The sequence below is a fragment of the Nipponia nippon genome, unplaced genomic scaffold, assembly GCF_047370975.1.
Source record: "Nipponia nippon isolate SJK-2023a ecotype South Korea unplaced genomic scaffold, ASM4737097v1 scaffold_6, whole genome shotgun sequence".
Classification (NCBI taxonomy): Eukaryota; Metazoa; Chordata; class Aves; order Pelecaniformes; family Threskiornithidae; genus Nipponia; species Nipponia nippon.
The window spans coordinates 83988587-84007559 of record NW_028262380.1 but is presented as its reverse complement, the minus strand read 5'-3'; the positions used below and the strand labels follow the sequence as shown (position 1 = coordinate 84007559).

Here is an 18973-nt window from a genome sequence, read left to right as displayed (position 1 = left end):
TAACAGAGAACTGAGGCTGGTGGGAAGATAGGCGGCTATCTAGTGAGGCAACGTGTATACGATTTGATCTCGCGGCCTGCAGAGCTCCCTTGGAATGAGGGAACGCGCAGGGAAGTACTGCAAATTTGTTCCCTTCATTTTCAGGGAATCACCAAGAGGAGAAAGAGCTATTGTGTTTAGGTCCGATTGCCTTACGCATCTGTCTGTGCATCATAACACCCTCCTCGGGTGTCAACAACTGTCAATCGTTTCCGATTCTCAAACTGCGGACAGAAGCTTCCACCCAAATCGTGTTCCAGACAAGCGCTTGCCCGGTTCCTATTTTCCGCAAGGTTTTTCCTACTGTTCTCTTCTTTCTGGTGATAGTCCGACTGCACCGACAAGGAGGGCGAGACAGCCTTTCCCCTACGTTACAATTTTTTCTCTCCTAAGATTTTAGCAATTTGTAGTTTCCATTTCCTCGTTTCAAACCTATACAGTTAGTTTGTTCAAAGCTGTAAAAAGCCAATCTTTCCTCTCAAGAGACTTTATCTTTCTTACGAGATTGAAGTTTGAATTGAAAAAAAAGAGAGAAATTAAAAGTGAAAAGTAATATTGGCCGTATTAAAATACAAGCCAGATGTACAAGCATACATCTCCAAATTAAACATTTACTGGGTTGGCAGCAATGGAATTTTCTTCTCGCACATGCAAACATCAAGTCTGAAGGTACTCTGCTTTCTACCTACGCGTCTATCTGCCACTTGCTCTCCGCCGCCTTGCGTACCTAAGCGGCAGTTACGAATTATCCCCTGGACCTCTGCACTGCCGCTCCTCCTGTCAGCGCAACGGCATCGCTTCATCTCCAAAAGATTTGAAGACTACGATGAAAAATTCTGGATGCCGAACGTGAGACGGCAACGTGCATAAGTAGGAACCTAACGAGCGGCCAAGCCATAAATACTACTGAAAGCAAGAATAGCTTAGGTACTGAAAATCTTCAAAAATCAGGCCACGCTATTTGTGAGTTAGGACACTAAGTCTCGCACCCGATGAATACCATTGTGCAAGGAAAGGACTCTGGAGTCACAGATAAACAGCGAGAAGAACATTTTTTCCCCCCATAGGGCTAGAGAAGGGCTCCGGCCGACATGCCTGGAGTGACACCAGCCTTCGCTGGCTCCGTTCCCATCCGGGCTCCCTAGCTTGACACCCTTTGCCACCCATTTCCCCGAAGTCTCAACAGCGACCGGCTTGGTATTACTGGGATATTGGTCAACAAACACAGAACACGGTTGTAACCAAAGACCCAGACAATTTTGTAAACATTAAGTATGATGACAAACAACTACAAAAAATGTATCTACTTTTTGTGAACCATAAAACAAAGCATGGCCCTCGTCAAACTCTTTGAAACCAGAATCTCTTTTCTAAGAGAATCCAGTGAAATTTACTCTATCAGGCATGGCAAAGTCCTTAGAAAACTGGGATGTTGAAGAGCGGTATTTTTTTCTCAACCCTGAATTCTTTCGCACTGTAGTGCTATTACTAGCAGTACAGTAATCCCTGCAAATTAGTGAATGGAGTCTGTTTAATCCTCTCCAAGAGCGGAGATTGGACATTTGGGAAACTCTGGATGTTTTCACCTTTTTCCTGAAATGAAGTTTGGACTTCACTGGTTGTCTATACCCATAGCATCCGATCGTTAGAGACACTAATGAGCTTCTGATTTGCAGGCATTCAACGCTACTGAGCAGCTGGCCTCTTGCATCAGCGAGGGTAGCTGGAGAGTGACACACCAAACAGACGATGAACGGAGTCTGCAGATGGGCACCAAGAGCGAGCTACCAAAGCGTTGCCCTTCAGAGCCAACCGAAGTAAACCCACCGCCAGGGCAACTGGAGAAATGGCTAACTGTGGATCTTTCGACACAAGGACAACCTCCTGTTCGATTTGCAATAAAAACCCCTCCTGATCAACAAAACAGAAAACATCAAAACAAATACCGCCTGTTTTCCTCTATACACCCATTCAACATCCTGTTCTCTGAAAGCTGGAAGGAGATCCACAGTAACAGGAGTCATCAAGTACAGGCTCACGTGCCTGTTGTGGGTGACCTGCTCCTACCTCTGGCTGCTGTAATCAAGTTACAGGCAGCCAGAGAACATGCCCTGTCTGGGGAGAAACGATTTCCAGAGGCTTTGGGCTGGATTCTGGAATTACCACAACCCCTGCACGTGGGTCGCTGCTGCCTCGCTGCTCCCGGGCGCAGCTGGAGCGCAGCTGGAGTTCGGTTCGGCTCCCGCCGCCTGCTCCTCGAGGGAGGAGAAGTTCTCTGCACATCTTCTGCCTGGCACGGCGGGACGGCCCGTGCCGCAAAGCGCGAAAATACGACTTCTTCCCTCTCAGCTCCTGCCTGGGTAAGCGGCGTAGGAGCAGCGCTCTTCCATAAACTGCTCTCAAATCTGCAGGGTATGGCATACAGCAGGGAAGGGAGAAGTTGCCTCATGCCCCACGCTTGGGAACGTATTGCCGGGCATGATTTGGCCTCCAGGTCTTTACAGATTAACAGATGGTATCTGAGAATATTCCTGACAATGAAACGGGAGGGAATTCCAACCCCAGTTAATGCATGACTGCCAAATGCTGCGCCCACTTGCAGCCAAAACAGACCACAGCTGAACTACAAGAGGAGAAGGGCAGAAGCTGATGGGATGCTTCTTGCCAGTAACGAAGAACAACGCGCCGTGTCTGAAAGCACCCGTGTGCCGGAGTGCGCTTGTATCGCAGACGAGGTGCCGCACCACGAAGCCCCGAATGCCGGGCCTCCCGTGCTCAGACTGATGCGTGCCAGGGCCAAAACCAAACGAGTTTCGCTGCTGATAAGTAAGTGATTTCAGACCATTAGTTCAGGGGAAAATCTAGGACCTGCGTTCTACAGTAAATGGCTCCTTACCTGGCTCTGTTTTAGAAAAGAACGTGCACACTAGTAAGAAACGAAAACACCGCAACCACAAGCCAAGTCTGAGGATAAAACGCTATAGCGTACAGCATCAAAAATACCCTATCTAGCACGCTGCCACAGAAAAACTAATGAAAAACGAGGGCAGGAGTTCACGCGCAACTGAAAGAGCAGAATTGCACTGCAAGACGTTCATGTCATCCTCATTCCGTAGGAGAGACGCTCAAAGCGGCCGATCAGACAGGAGGGAGCCCAAACTTCGTCTTTTGCTGTGCTGCTTCATTCAGAGAACTTCTTGGTATGGTTCCATAGAGTGAACGTTCTCCATTTTCTTTGAACAAATTGTATTACACTTGTTTTTCATCAGATTACATAAATTAGCTGAGAGTGAATGGATTCAATTACAGTCCAGATTCCAGACCTCTTAAGAACTTACTGCCTAACACATTCCTTTTATTTAATAAACTGGAACCAAATGAGGATTATATCATATAAACAATACTCCCTCCATAGGGCAATGCAATAAAATGGCAAAAATACTCAGAGGAACCACGTAGATCAAATACAAGAGCCTCTGATATTACCCACCGGATTTAAAGTATGAACATCACATAAACTTAATTGTATAGTATTTTTACTTTGTATTGTGAACAAGAATCTGATTCAGAGCGTACTTAAGACCAAGTTTAATATCTTCTGACAGCCTCAGACAGCTAAAGAAAAAAATGTGTTGCAGCGAAGTATTGATTTCCATATTTGAAAGATAATCCGATAGCTCTGCAGAAGACACTAACCTTTCCTGCAAAATCCAAGATTTTCAGTCTCCCAAGGGACTAAGAGTAAATACAACCAAGGGGAAGGGCTTCGTAAAGCTCAGAGCGAGGCGGTTTCCTAAACTGACTTGTTCCTTAAGAAGGCTGCATTTTGGAACAACTTAAACCGATATGACGACTCCTAGGAACAACCACTTTTGACAGAAAGAATCACCCGGTCTTTCAGCCCGAGAAGTAGATAGGCCATCTATAATCAGGCATTCTTATACCTGCCTAAACGCCTAATTATCCAGGGAAGAAAAACGCGATGCAAGGACTTAGATTCAGAGCTCGACAAGAGTTTCAAAGCTGAAAGTACAAAATTATACATACTGTCAAATTATCCCCATTCACAAACAGCATTCTTGACACATTTTGAAGAAGCTGGGTAGAAAACGAAGAGGCAGAGGAATAACACCGCCAAGATGAGGGACGACCATTAAATGTACAATCACCCGTAAGAAAATTCTTTTTAGATTACTGAAGAATGGCTGGAGACGGTTTTGATGACTGCCTACGTAATTACAACTTGTCTAATCCTAAAGCTGTATTTAACCTGGCATGCCCCTACAAATTCAGGACCCAGCAGGTGAAGTTCAAATTTAAGACTCCAACCAAGAAACACGATGTTTTTATCTACTCAATAAAAAGGTTTTCAGGGGACACGCTAAGTTCTCTGCCAAGGAGAATCTCTAAATCAGTACAGTAATGGCCAAGTCTTTCTTCCTGGGCTTCTTCATACCTGTCCCCCATCTGTCCAATAACATTCTCAACGTTAACCACGACAGACATGGTGGGAACGAAACGCGCTACCCTGAAGACACCTAACTGATGCAAAATGGGGCGTGCGACAACTCCAGCGGACCACGGGACACACAAACGTGGTTAGAGACTCTCCGTGACATGATGGGGCTTTCATGAAAAGCCAGTTTGGACCTGTGATGCATCGAGAACCGTATCGTTTAAACCTGAAGTGAAGGTTTTTTTCTTTAGCCAGTGCACAATGTAGCAAGACTTCAGTATACACAGGTATAGTTTTATATATATATTCATATATCTGTATAGGAACCTCATTCACTACAGTGTATACATTCATACATGTGTGTATATATATATATAAAGTAAAAGAAACTAGCCTTCCTGGCACTGAGCTTGCTTTACCTGAACTTCCCTTAATGTTCAGCTGGAAAGTTCACATGAAGTTTTGAATGGGTTACATGCTAGTTATAAAACTCCATAGATAAGTAACGCTCTATCCTCTCCCTGCCCCCACCTTTTTATTAAACAAAGAGGTAAAACGAAGTATCACCTGAAGCTATATTCTGCCGCTCGAAGGAATGAAAATACTGAGCTGTCCGTGAAGTTTGCAGCATACCCTAGTTTTGATACAAGAGAAGGAACAAGACGCTGAAGCAGAGATTAAATAAGACCTTTTCAACTCAGAACAACCAGGACTAAGGACGCCTACCGGATACAACACTGACATTTCTTACTGGATGTGACAACAAGGATTTAAAAGGCTTATTTATGAGTCACTAGTAAAATCCTAACATGTAGAAAGGACACAAAATGCAAAGCAGACACAACGTTATGTTCAGTGATGTTCTTAACTCTGTCATAAACAGCGACTGCCTGTTCATCCCTGTCATTTAAAAGCAAAGAATCAGGGTTTTTGCTTCCCATCTCAGGCAGTGCCGATAGATCTCAGCATCTCTGCCTCATTACTGACATCTGCTGTCCCGTGAACGAATGACACAGGACCTTCGGCAGCCCACACGTCCCCTCCAACGCTCGTTCCTGCTTTCCCGCTCTGTAACACACGTCAGATTTTGACCCAACAGTATTTGTAGCGACTTGCGTTACAGAAAACCACTCTCAGAAAATGGAGAAAATGCATTAACTCCTTCGTACTGGACACCTTTTTACCGGGAGAGAGTCACCGCACGTGACATTGCAGCTAGCGTTGACAGTTCTTACCGTCTAGCACGTGGGAAGAGGAGACTCCCGTAACGATTCACGCCGCCAGCACACTGAAATCTGTACCCTCTCTTCCCCCACGTCAACAGCACCCGCCGGCCATACCATGTACCGCTTCAGTGCTGAGCACGGTCCCAGGCCTCAGTCAGACCGCGAGCTTTGCTGCGCCAAGCCTCTTCAGCTTGGCCTTCAACAACAGAAGTGCGCTAACGTCTCTCGTACGTAGATCTCCGGGCACTCAGGCACAGGATTTACTTTCAGGAAAACACATTCTTCCGTGAAAAAGCTCGCTGATGATGTTTCTTGTTAGACACGGGTAACACACCATCTTATTTGCCAGTAGAAGACCTCTGCGGGCAGCCCACTTTGAAAGCAAAGCCTCCTTCCACGGACTCTGTGGAGAGCGGGCAAAGCTGGAGACGTCCCGGCGACTGCTGACTGTGGCTATGTGACCTGTGGCATCTCCAGAAGCGTGCCCTTACTGATCAAAGCATGTCTTAAGCTTTATGCTCTGGATTAAATAAATCTGACAGGGACCCTTCTTAAAGCTGTTCTCCACAAGTAATTCTGAGCCATGGTGTTTGCTTTTCAGTGAAAAACACTTGCATAAGTCATATGCTATCTTCCTACTCAAAAACATTTAAATCTTTCTCTATATATTGCCTAAATGCAAATAAATGAAAACAAAGTCAAGATAAATACCTCAGATCAGTGGTCCGAGGGAGAAGTCTTTTCTTCCCGCTGAAGTAGACTTCAAAATCATCTGTTGTCAGTCTGTGTGCATAGTCGACGTACGCGGACACCTCCTGGCGACGAGAATTTCGGTCACGAATGAAGATTATGGACTGGAAAACACAAAGGTGGCCAGAAATGAAGAACAGAAACATACATACATGCAGAGACTTCTGCACAAAAACATATTTACAGACTATACAAACATTTTCAACGTCACCTGGGCCAGGCTTCTGTTAGGAGTTAAGACACTTAAATTACGGCATATTACAGTATATTCTTAACACAAGCTTGGCAGCATTGCCGTTAAAAAAAAAGGGTGGTGGTGGGGGGGAAGGCACAGCGTCAGGCAACACGCCCTGATGTATTCCCCACGTCTCCTGCTGCCACTTCGGAAGGGTTTTCCCACAGGTGCCGGGCCATACCTGCCAGTCCCACGCACGTAACCCTAAAGCAGTCTAACGCTGCTGGACACCTATTGTTAAGCAAGGGTGGGTTTGTCTGCCCATTCTACAATGCTACAGTCCATGCGCTAATTACTGGACGAAAGCAGGAAGGCCGAGAACGTTGTTTTATTTGGGATGCACCTCTACAGGCAAAGCAAAACTTATTCAGCTTGATATTCACAGCAGATTTCTAGCTTTTCAGAAAGACGACAGACTGGAAACTGGTTACCATACACCCCTCTATTCTGTGCCACGGCCACAGACCGGAGCAGGCTTCACCAGCCCTCTCTCTTGCCAGACAGCCCCTGTAGCGTTTCATTCCTAACACTTAATGAGTTCCAGAGCAAAAACCTGATAATTTAAATACAAGAAAACAAACAGCAAAACAAAATCTGTGCCTAAGAAGTGAAGCTGACCCAAGCAGGAGAACAAATTACCTACTCAGCCATCGCACCTCCACGTGTCAGAGCACCTGGGGCACAGCGACACACTCAGCAGCGGCCCTGGCTGCGAGGGGTGACTTTCTGCCTTAGGGCTCCAACGCTTGGAAGCGCATCCCTGCTGCTGCCAAGATGCGCGTCACGGACAAAGGTGCTGATGGGATGGGCTTCTATACCACTTGTTGCCGGGAAACCCTATTTCCCATTTACTCTCTACTCCTTCTCTGTTTCTTTACCTTTTATTTGCTTTATTTTCCAACTGAACAGAGAATAGGTTGGTAGGAGGCAATTCTTTTTCACACGCTACCACAACACAAAAAGCAAAAACAACTTGTAGGATGAGCGCAGACTTGCAAGACAGAAGGACTCCTGTATCCTGGGATCCACATAAGAAAAACTAAGTGCTGAGCGCAGAGGTGGTTAGGTAGGCGAGGTATAATGCTATTTGTTAGCTGTACACGTTTGTTTTTACTCAGCTGAAATCAAGGGCTATTTCTTTTTTGAATGTAGGGGAAATGGAAACAATACCACCTGGAACTCGTTCAAGAAACATTATTTTAACAGCAGCAGATTTCTAGAGTGTAATGGTTTATCTGGCAAGCCTTTGTTATACTTGAGACATGTTTCCTTTTCCAATTTCACATTTAATTCCATCAAAACACGTGTTGCTCATTTTGCAATTCTGTACCATCGACGTAGTTGGTAGGAAGAGCCAGAAGAATCTCCCGCAGTACATATGACCATCTTGAAATACGTCTCCTCCCTATCCCCAGCACCCCCCGTTTCGAGCAACTGATTTTATGTGTCTGGAGAGCCAGATAAGGGCAGATATGAGGCAACGACAAAAATAAGACTGTCCCCAGCCCACAGCAAGGCAACTGTACGCTGCAGCTACGCTTAGATACAAGACTAGGTGTATGTACGCATCTGAAAAAGGGATTCGTCGTCCTTCAGAAAAACGAGTTCAAATGAATGCCTTGACTTGCGCAGTACGAGCCGATCATTTAAAAAAGCTGGCAGATGTTACAGTACTATTTGCAATGTTAAACAGAGGGCTACCTTTCAAGGCTCTTCGGCTTATAAAATTTATCTCCTAAAATCATGTTCACATATTATCAGCTATAAATCAACACGGAACTACAGGCAAGCATAGAGACTACCATCAAAACTGCTTTACGAGCTCTAAGAGAACAACCAGAATAGCTAAACAAAAATGTTCTATGTTAAAGGTACGCTTTTGAGGCCTCCTCCTCAAAAGCCCTTTGATCCTTCTCGTCTGTCAACATGGTTTCTCTTCTTTCCTCATCCGTGATTCATTTCTAACCACCTATAAGCATCCATTCATTAAACTATGAATCATCTTGAAATTTCTTAAGTTATTCTAAACCTCTTAATTGTGTTGCACCTTTTTGCCCCTGAGAAGACTTGCACAAATTTGCACTCTTTCCTCCCAAAAAGATAAAGCTCCTGACTGAAAAGTAACTGCAAGAGAGAATCAAAATACCATAAAACCCACGAGCAGGAAAATCTTCTCCTAAAAGTCTCTTCGTTACTCTTCCGATTCGTCTCTAACACAACAAACCCTACTAAGCACAGAGTTTGTGCTTTACATCCATCTGCGGGTTTTCAGGAACTTATGGTGAAAGGTGAAAAAGCCTTCACTTTAGACGGGGTTTGAAAGGTATGCTTACGTACAGCTTTTGGGCCCAACACCTGAACCTATTTACCACTGGGGTAAATTGACTCATAATTACTACAATTTGGGGCAAACGAGAAGAGAACAGAAGAGAACAGAACAGTTCATTTGGAAGGGACCTACAACGATCATCGAGCAACACGGAGTTCCTTCTCCCTCTTTTCTGGTCAGACGCTAGAGAAGGGAGATGCAGTGTTTATAGAGGATAAATATAACTCTCTCCGTATATTTACATTTATTTCTTTATTATCTATTTATAGAAATATAAATCTCTCCACATGGGAGAGGCTGAGGCAGTGGATAAAGTTCAAGATCAGGAAACTGTCATGTGGAACAGAACGGGATCCTACATTTCCCTGCTTATCTTTCTCACTTCCATCTCCAGTGATATGCTTTTACAGTAGACAAATATTGTGGGATGCCAATGCTCTGATTATTCCGAAACCATTTGCATCTACTGCTTCCTATAGACAAAGGCAGAACACGTATAAGGACCTGCACTTGGCTATGCTAAATACGGGGGCACTTTCTTTAGGAGCCTATGGATGTGATCCTCAAGAAAGACTAATACCAACCTGTCATACTTCAAACCGGATTCAAGAAACCCAACAAATCACTGTGAATAACCAGTTTATCCAGACGTTTACTGATCTTCTTAACTACGTAGAATATTTGTACAATTCTGTTGCCATCACCGTTTGCCTTGTCATGCGCGGCCCTAGCAGAGCATTCCGGTAAGTGTGTTTCTCCCACCCGGCGATCATCAAAATCAACTAAAAATTTGCACTGACTTCCTTCAGCCCAAAATCAGGTCCTATGCGATCAGTTAGAAACACTGGGAGTAGGCTAGTTAGATGAGGACCAACACAGAAAGAAGATCAACTTCTGCGTACTTCCAGCACAGGTAGAAACTTGAAGCACTAAGGCATTTGATGTTGAGTTCAATGCCTGTATTTCCACCCCCCACCCCCCACCCCCACCCCACCCCCGATACTAGAGGTTCAGTTAATTTGGAAAATAAATGGGGAATTTTTCTGGACCAAAGCTAAACTACAAAACTTTTCCAAGTTGTACACTATGGTGTAGGCTGCTTCCTACAAATCAATATATTGACAAATATATTATGTACTGCGTCGGTCGTCTTGTTCACGGCACACACCTGATCAATCATGAAGATCCACTCCAGCCTCCTGCACGTACTTCTAATTTCAATAGCAGCCTGAGGGCTGTTTCATCCAGCTCATTCAAAGCAATGAAACAGAAGTGTGTGATCTTTGCGTCATGCTCCAAATCCATGAAAGAAAAAAAGGAAAGCCAGAAAGCTGTTCAGGCAGGCAAAATACAAACGCAGCTTTCCTTTGGCCATCATTTGTAAACACTGCGGACTCGATTCTCAAGTATATTAATGCCATTATATACAGATGAGGAAGTATAACAGGATTTCTGAAGAGGCACAAATTACATTTACCTCCTGCTTACAGTTTGCTTATACATCGCTAGCGTTAAGCTGGGTAAGAGTCCGGCCCGTAACTGGACCGATTCGGGTATTGGGTTTTCCTGGGTTTTGGAACATGTTCTTCAAGCTGTGCTTCAAAAGCTACTAAAATCATCTGCTTAAAAGGCGGGACTGTGCAACCACAAAGGCGTTCCACCTTTATCTTTAAAGGAAACAAACTATTCTGTGCACAATTTCCACATGGTATCTGAGAAAATAGTGTCTATGTTGGGGTCTAGTTCCATTTATGAACTTTTAAGTTGCAAGGGGAAAAAAAAAAAAACAACTAACACCACCTGCCAATTATCCACTCCTATACACGATGTTACTCCATACAGTGAAACACATTTCCTAAAAGTGGTTTGATTCCCAGTAAGACCTTACGACGGACACCTGAACGCCAGGACTTGCCCATCTTTTGGGGTGTATTTGTATGCATCCTGAGACGGGGTCAAGGTTCATCAAAGAGAAGACCTGCTTCCACTGACACCGGCGAGCGCCGATCAGACTTGCCGGGTTGGAAGAGAATTTGGTTGCATTTTTTCCTATTTTGTTAACATTACCAGAAAGAATTACATTCCTCGCATTAAGCTAAATCTGACTCTCTGAAGTATTCCACACCTGAAGGATCATTTCTCTCTGGTTAGAGCACTAGGGTGGAACCAACGGACCTGCCAACACATCGCTCCTCCGCGCCCCACTCTTTTCTTGGAGGAGCTGGTGCGAGCATCTGCCGCGCGCTGCCGTACTGTGGGGCGAGCCCCACTCGTGATCTTAGTCTGCTGCTGAGTAACGCTGCTTATGAAAGAGAAGCTACTGATGCAGATAAGCCTTCCGAGAGAGACCTCAAATTTGTGATCATTACCCACATACCAGAAGGCTGTTTTCATTTTTTCATAAGGTGATGCGGCAAATAAGCTCTCCAGCGCTCAGGCCTTTTTTCTATGCTAGCGAAGTGTACAGCGAGGGCTAACGCTGTGTCTAAGACCAATGAATGTCCCTAGGAGGGGAAAAAACAACAGGTACGTATTAGGGATTAAAAGGTATGGGTGTCAATGATCATACGAAAACTTTTAGCTCTCCCGAAGCCCTCACCTTTCCTCCATCCTTAGAGCAGAACACTGCTACTCTGAAAGGAAACATTTTAATACAAGCTTTTCTTTCGGCACCTCCTCGGCACGGTTTGTGGGCACGTCCTACACACTAATTACAGCCGGTTTTTAACTGCATCCAAGGGCTTTGCTGGACTGGGACCGACGAGATGGCAAACGAACCGGCGCGCGCCAGGATTCAGCTTTCTTTGAAATTATTGCAATGCAGACATGTTCAAGTGCAGTGTAGCTGAGGAGAGAGAATATATGGGAATATAAAGAGACCAGCCCTGCTGTCTGGTGAAACAGTCTCGTAACGCGAGCCCTTTCATAGCATGCCAAACTGCAAGTAGATGACGGGAAAGTAAAGACAGACAACATTTAGGAGTCAATTACTAATTCACTGAGGAAGCTCTTTTCATGTGGACACCACCACAGGTGGGGACCCAGGGGAACAAGCACAATTAGGCTGAAAGGGACAGGCGTAAAATACATTACCAGTTGAAATATATTTTTAATGAGTAGCAATTTATTTTTGTTGCATAGCATTTGGCCTTATTTGCCACCTGCAGATCACGTTACATCTAATAGAAATAGCAGGGGGCAACAGTAGTCAGAGAAAGGACCTCACCTCCGTATCTTTAAAACAGATGCTGTTACCATTTCTGCTTTGCAAGTAGGAATAAATGGCTGACCTGTTCTTTTGGCTATCTGGGAGTGAAAACAGCATAAAACACAGGCTCACAGGTTGGGATTTTACCTTCCGCACAATTTGATTTTGGGTGAAGGGGGCAGGGTGCAGCAGAAATATGTTGTCCTTTTAGCGCAGAGACTGAACCACCACTAACACAAGCCTCGAACGCGCTCTGCGCACATTCCCAGACTTTCATCTGGAAATACCATTCTCTTACTTATGCTAACTTTGAAACGTTTCTAAAACTCGTAATATGTCTGAAATTACTTCAGTTTCCTTCTCCCGTGCTCAAAAATGCCAAGCGGGCTTTAGGAAAACACTCATCTTTTACCTGCCTATTACTGTACAAAAGAAGAAAAACCAAGGACTTTGAGAGTACGCACAGGATCACGGCAGCCTTTGGTCTGTTTTCTTTTCACCTGTCCAAAATAAGCAGGATGTGGGTCTAAAGGTAAATGCAAATTAAAAAAAAAAAAAAAAAGAGAGAGAAAAGAACAGATCCTTCCACAAACTCACACAAATATAAAATTTATCGTTGCCTTGGGTTTTTTTCCTCACTTAAATTATCTTCAAGCTCTGACCACATGAGTTTGATAGCATCTCTATACGTTTTCCCTGTGCAGCACCTAAATGCTGGAATCCAGCCCCAGAGAGCGCTGCCTGGTGCCAACCTGGGACACCAGAGCACGCAGAAGTACTCTTGGGTATTTATTTCGTTAGCAGAAACACAGAGACAAAAGCTGTGCCGTAATATAAAGCAATATGTGCTGTACCTTGTACCAAACGGTAAAACTCCTCCGTGGTTCGCAGAGACCTAGTTCATGCTGGTGTTGCAGGAATAACCCCGAGAGCAGACCACACAGCTGCTAAAACCATTACTCGGGGCCCAACACCTTGGTTGTCAGATAAGGTATAGCTTTCTCTGGGATCAGCAGAAGACTGCTGTGCTGGCGGATTTCAGGCTTTCAGTAGCGACCATTTTCTGTGCATTTCTGTGCCAGGCAAAGGACATCAGATGCAGCATTCAGGGGACGCTTTCGAGGCAGAGGCACCTCAGAAAGATCCCGAGAGCGGGGCTGCTCTCACCTGCCGGGTACTCAGGCCTAGAGTCAACCCTGCTCTGCTGCGCACAGCTTGTGTCTTTTTCTCCCCCCGCCCAAGACCTTTGCAGTTTGAGAATGTAAGAGGAGCAGCCTGCTTACTACAATAATTTAAATAGCCAACTCAGATACGGAAAATGGGTTTCTCTGTCACCGGGGCCAAATTCTTTGAGCAGTCAACTGTGAGTGCCCAGTACTTGCATCCGTCCAGCGGGGCACGTTCACGTTTCTGCCCTGAGAGCAGCCCCTGCCTATTCAGCCTGTAGAGCCTTCGCACAAGCGGGCAGGTACCCCGTCCCACCCAACTCCAGCCTCTGGCCGGTACGGCAGCACCACACAACAGCCGGAGGAAGCGCGCTCCAGCTGCCACGCTGCCCGCAGTGACCGTCCTCGGGGCTGGCCACCCCGTGCCACCCCGCAGCGGCGGCCGGGGTGCGAGTCGCAGCTCCACAAGAGGGTCTGCCTCGGTTGACAGTTCCCCGTGTTCCCCGGTGTGGTTCTGGGCTTATTTCAGAAACACAGGCACCGAGACACATACACACACAATAACCTAACCAAGCCTTTTTGAACCTGGGAAGCCGCGTTTGTGGGAAAGAATGGCTGGCCAAGAAGCAGATGTTCTAGCTTTCAACTATTCAGGGGAAAGAAAAAAAAAAAAGGGGGGGGGGGGAGGAAATATGGTTACCCTTCAGAAGAAGAAATGTTTGCTATGTATGTGAAACATGTGCTTCCCAGTGCCTTACTGCTCAGCGTTCGGCAGCTGCTCCGACTAGAAGCAGCTCTGTGGACTGTGAATTTGCTTATCTATGTAAACAGGGTGTTGCCTCAGTTTGAAAACAATATTCTGGCTGAGAACAGCCCGCTGAGAGCGTGAGTTTAGAATAATTCTGTTAGCATTAAAATAAAGGCACTTATTAAAAACAGAAATGCACGCAGAACCTAAGATTTGCTCAGACAGACATAAGAAGTCGGCGTTAGCAGCGAGAAGGTAGCCGCAGCCTCTCGGTCCAGCTAACGAGGAACAAGGCACGTTTTCCTCGCAGAGGAGCGTTCGCTCTGCGGGTCGCTGAGGCAGAGTTACTGCGGGTAACGCGCTGAGCCGAATGAAGAGAGCTAAGGAGGAAAGAAGCAGAAGTATAAAGGCAGCTGTCTGTATGTAAGGAAAGGTGGGAGAGAGAAAAAAAAAGAAAACAACAAGAAACAAGAAAGAAAAGGAAAAAAACCAAACAAACAGTGCAGGACCCCCCTCCCCACCTGAATTCAAGTGTAGCATGGGGGGCGGGGGGTGCTTTTTAATTAAGACCTATCAAAAAAAGAGAACTACAGATGCTTCATGAAATATTTTTGGGAAGCAAGCTTTTCTCTAAAGCTACTGAAGAACTACAAGCCTTTTGGCAAATGCAGAAACACAAAGCCCAAACCAAAAACGAGCTCAGTACACGAAGAGAGAAAGCTGAGGGAAGAACACCCAAGAACGCCCCGAAGAGCTGCCATCTCAGCCTGTTTAGGCTCTCTCGAACAAACAACATCTTTTTGAACCGCATTCTCCACCGTGGTGCTGGCCGAGAGAGTGACTCCACCGAGCCCTGCTGTGCACCACAGCAGGACACCATATATCACCGTACCACGACCACCACGATCCCATAGGAGGCTAAATGAAAAACAGGGGTTTTCTAGCTGCTCAGGATGACGCTTCATGCCTGCTACAGAAACCGAGCTCCTGTGTGCTTCTTCCAAATCCCCCTGCCAAGCCCCGGCGTACAATTTCTCCGTGGCATCCAACCGAGAGGCTGGATGAAGGACTTGGGGGATGCGGGGCCATTGCAGCTCCCTGTTGTGGGGAGACGGGGGAAGAAGCACAGGCTGAGCCCTACTCCAATGCTACAGCCACGGATGGCCTTGCACAGAAAGTCTGGGAAAAGAGACTTGAAAGAACAGGGAAAACCTCACAAAAAGGATCCTTTGTCAATCAAAACCTTCCATAACATTTCATTCTTTTAAAATAGCATCCCTGAAACTCATCTTGGTAAAACAAACTGCCTTGCAGGAAAGTCCCTAGTGAAATCTACTGAAATTCCTGGATGGTTTCACCATTTTCTCAGTCTTTGCCCCGTTGCTGAGCTCTCTTTGAGCTCTGCTCGTATTCAACTTTCACCAGTTCTTGTTTTCCTCAGCTAAATGCCTTTTTGTTTTTTGGGGGGGCATTTCAGTGCCAACATTAGTTTAGTACTGCAACAAACCAGAAGGAAAAAAAACCACCATGCGCTTCTCCTCCCATTTCACTTCAAATACATCAGCTCAGAGCGTATTTGATAGCCACGTCTTTCACTGTCAGTAGCAAGTCAGTGATTCTTGCATGTCAACAAATATATATACACACACACATATATTCCAAATCATCATTACAGCCGACGTGCTATCATAATAGTAACTTTGATAAGACACCTCAAGCATCCCCAACAGAAAGAAATAGTCCTAAGTCAAGAATCCCTGGAAGGAAAGCTGACTGACTCATATCTTCCAAGCTTTCTTGAAGACGTGCGAGAAGCGTCCTTATTCCTGTACCCGAAAGAAACCCAGACAGAAATCCTTCAGAGCAGTGACAGCAACCAGTAAAACCCAGTAGCCTGGACTGCTCCAGCCCCCGCCGTGCTGCTGGGGGCTGAGCGGCAGGAGGAGATGATGTTGCCAGGACACGAGGCTGTGCAGGAGCCCGTCGAAAGCCAGAGCTAGAGGGGCTGAGGTAACCCCGTTACGCGCAAGCAACAGGTTTGGCAAGGGCCCCTGGGCTACCTGTTTTGGACACCGAGGCCAATTTCGGCAGCTTACGAGTCAACAGCAATAGCCAAGTCCAGCTGAGCAAGGCAGGAAAGGCATCTTTCCCGGATCGAGACCACCATGGCCACATGACACATTCACTCACACCAGAGAAATTACCTCGTTCTGTACCCTGTCTATATAAAAACCCAGAGAGCTGCACGCTAACGACAAGTGCATCCTACCAAATCTTCAGAAGCTCCAGTTCTACGGTCCCGCTGTAACACGCACACACCAAGGCAAAACACCACTTGCTAAAGGGGGTTTGCTGGCTGACGGTAAAGGCGGGGGTCTGATCCTGGGAAAGTTCTGTCCTTGGGTCACAAAACCAGAAAACCGGCAGACTAAAGCCCACCAAAATCTGCTCCTGTCCCTGAAGGGACCAACATTAGACGTCTGGGAAAATACAGAACAACGGGGCAGGCGCGTAACACTGCTTCCCCGACGCAGCATCCTGAACACCATCGAGCTGCAGCTCAAGCATTTCCTAAACCGGGGGTTTCTCAAACTAGGCTATTAGCATTTTTTGACTAACTCTTCCCTGTGAGCTAAACAACGTGTCGCGGGTCAGACAGCAGAAGCGACTGCAAGCGTAGCTGAACAGACGGTCAGTCCCCAGTTTGCAAAAGCAATCACGGGTTTGCCACTCACCCATGGCACCGTAGGAAGCGACCCTGCTGAAAGGAACGTGGAAATTCAAATCACTTGCCTAGCTGATTCACTGAAAACACCCATTTCCATTTATCCTGCTAAACATATACAAGCTGTGCAATTATTAGACAGGTAAACCATTAGATAAACTAGCAAAAGATTTCAGCCTGGAAAGTATGTGAGAAGAAATGCAGCCTTTTTTTCCAAGGATCTCAGCTTTCAAAGGTCCATAAATATTGCTTAAGGCTTTTGGGGTGGTGGTTTTGTTGTTTTTTTTTTTTTTTTTTTTTTTCTTTCAGCTCGCTCTCCTGTACCTGCTCCATCAGAAGGACATCAAAGTATTTTCCCTGGCAAACACCTAATTTGTGAATAAATAAGTAGCGAGGCATGAGAAACTAGAATAATAAGGGTATGCCTCAAAGTCAGTGAAAGGCACGGCTCAAAGCCTGCCCAAATAGCGTACCAACTGGATTTCCACGGGCGAGCCTGCCCCCGAGACAACGGCAGCGCTGCACAGAGGACTCCTGTATTCGCACCGTGGTCATCCTTGTTCTTCCTCTGACGGAAAGGGAAAAAAAAAAAAAAATCATATACTTTCTATTAACGGGCCAAGAAACCTTTTGGGGCCCCAGACCTGTCCTGCTTGACTTTCTCTCCGCCCGCGGGTGTCTGGGCGGACAAGCAGCCGGGAGAGGTCTCCCCACGGCGCCCGGCCCCGCGGGTCCTGCGGGATGAACAATCCCCCAGTGTTCGGCGTGCTGCAGGTGTCCCGGGGTGTCAGCTGCCTGCTATTTATTATTGGTTTGCTGTGTGGAGGGAGGCAGGCCAGGCCATCACTGACAACTCTGTGCAAATGGGTCAGGGAAAGGAAAATAAAGCCTGTGCAGCGGGAACCTTTAGGGGCTGGGGTTTTGCTGGCAAGGCCTGGCCTCGTTCCTCTTTAGGTGCTACTTAAAAATTGTTACTTGTTTGACTTGGAAGCGACTTCACATAGCTGGGGCTGCGCGAGACATGCATCGCAGGGAAACCAGCTGGAGGCAGGTGTGCTGCTTTTTTATTTCAAGTCGTACCAGAGGAACACTTCCTCTGCCCAGTTCTGAGGGGTTTTCTTTTTAGAAGTCTGTTTATATAATTTGTTTTCCAGCGGAGAAAAATTACTGTAAAAATAGTAAAAGAGTCATTTGCATGTCTTTGAACTTGGGTGGTTTGTTTTGGTTTTTTGTTTTCTTTTTCTTTTGACAGAGGGGAAAAAAAAAAAAAAAGAGAGAGAAAAGACCTCTTACAATTACATGGAAAAATATAAGCAAGTAACTTTGCAAATTCCAACTCTTTTCCTATTTTCCACTGACCTAAGAGTAAAACGTGACCTGTGCCACCGCCCCTTCGGCGCTGATAATGGTTGCAGAACCTCTTGCAGTTACATTTCTCCTTGGGGGGATTATAAAACGGGACTCACATGTAGCTCTGGGATTAGACGAATAGCTGAACTTCAGCAAACCAGATGTCTCCAAAGCCGCTGTTTAAGACACGGCCGAGGGAGCGTGCTGGCAGTGCGAACAGAGCGCAGGCATGCTGGTCGCAGGCCTGGGGACTGCAGCTGAGGGAAGGTCACACAGACGGGCTGTCAAATACAGCCTGGGAAATTAAATGAGGAAAACAGATCTCCCTGCTTGCACTGCCGGACGAGCAGGCACCCCGGCCCGGGCGCCGCGCGGGGCGCGCACGACCCAGCGGAGCGACCTGAGCGTCCTCCCCTGGATCAGGGCTCGGTCTCACAAGACGCGGAGTCCGACTTGGCCAGCAAATCTACAGAACTCAGCGTTATTTTGTTCTCAACAGACATAACCTGTACTCGCCCCAGGATGTCCTTGGCCTTGGCAAACACGATGTTTTGACAACCTACAGCTCCAGTCATTGAGGCAAACCACAGGGCCAGGGCTACGCTGGACTCTTCCGCTCTTCGGCAACAACCCCCCGGGTGATTCACATTAAGAGACTCTGTTATCTAGATAAGTCCTCCCCTAAGGAGATATATACGCACAATGCACTGTGATACCAGAATGCCCTTACTTTGTACCAGA

General features: G+C 46.3%; 1 protein-coding gene across 1 annotated transcript in view; it reads right to left on the bottom strand.

Annotated features, from left to right (window-relative positions):
- CFAP299 (cilia and flagella associated protein 299) overlaps positions 1-18973 on the bottom strand; it is a 222355-nt gene that overhangs the window by 24301 nt on the left and 179081 nt on the right. Inside the window, exon 4 of the mRNA XM_087737361.1 lies at positions 6433-6575. Coding sequence (XP_087593487.1) covers positions 6433-6575 — 143 coding nt within the window. The remainder of the gene's footprint in view (positions 1-6432; positions 6576-18973) is intronic.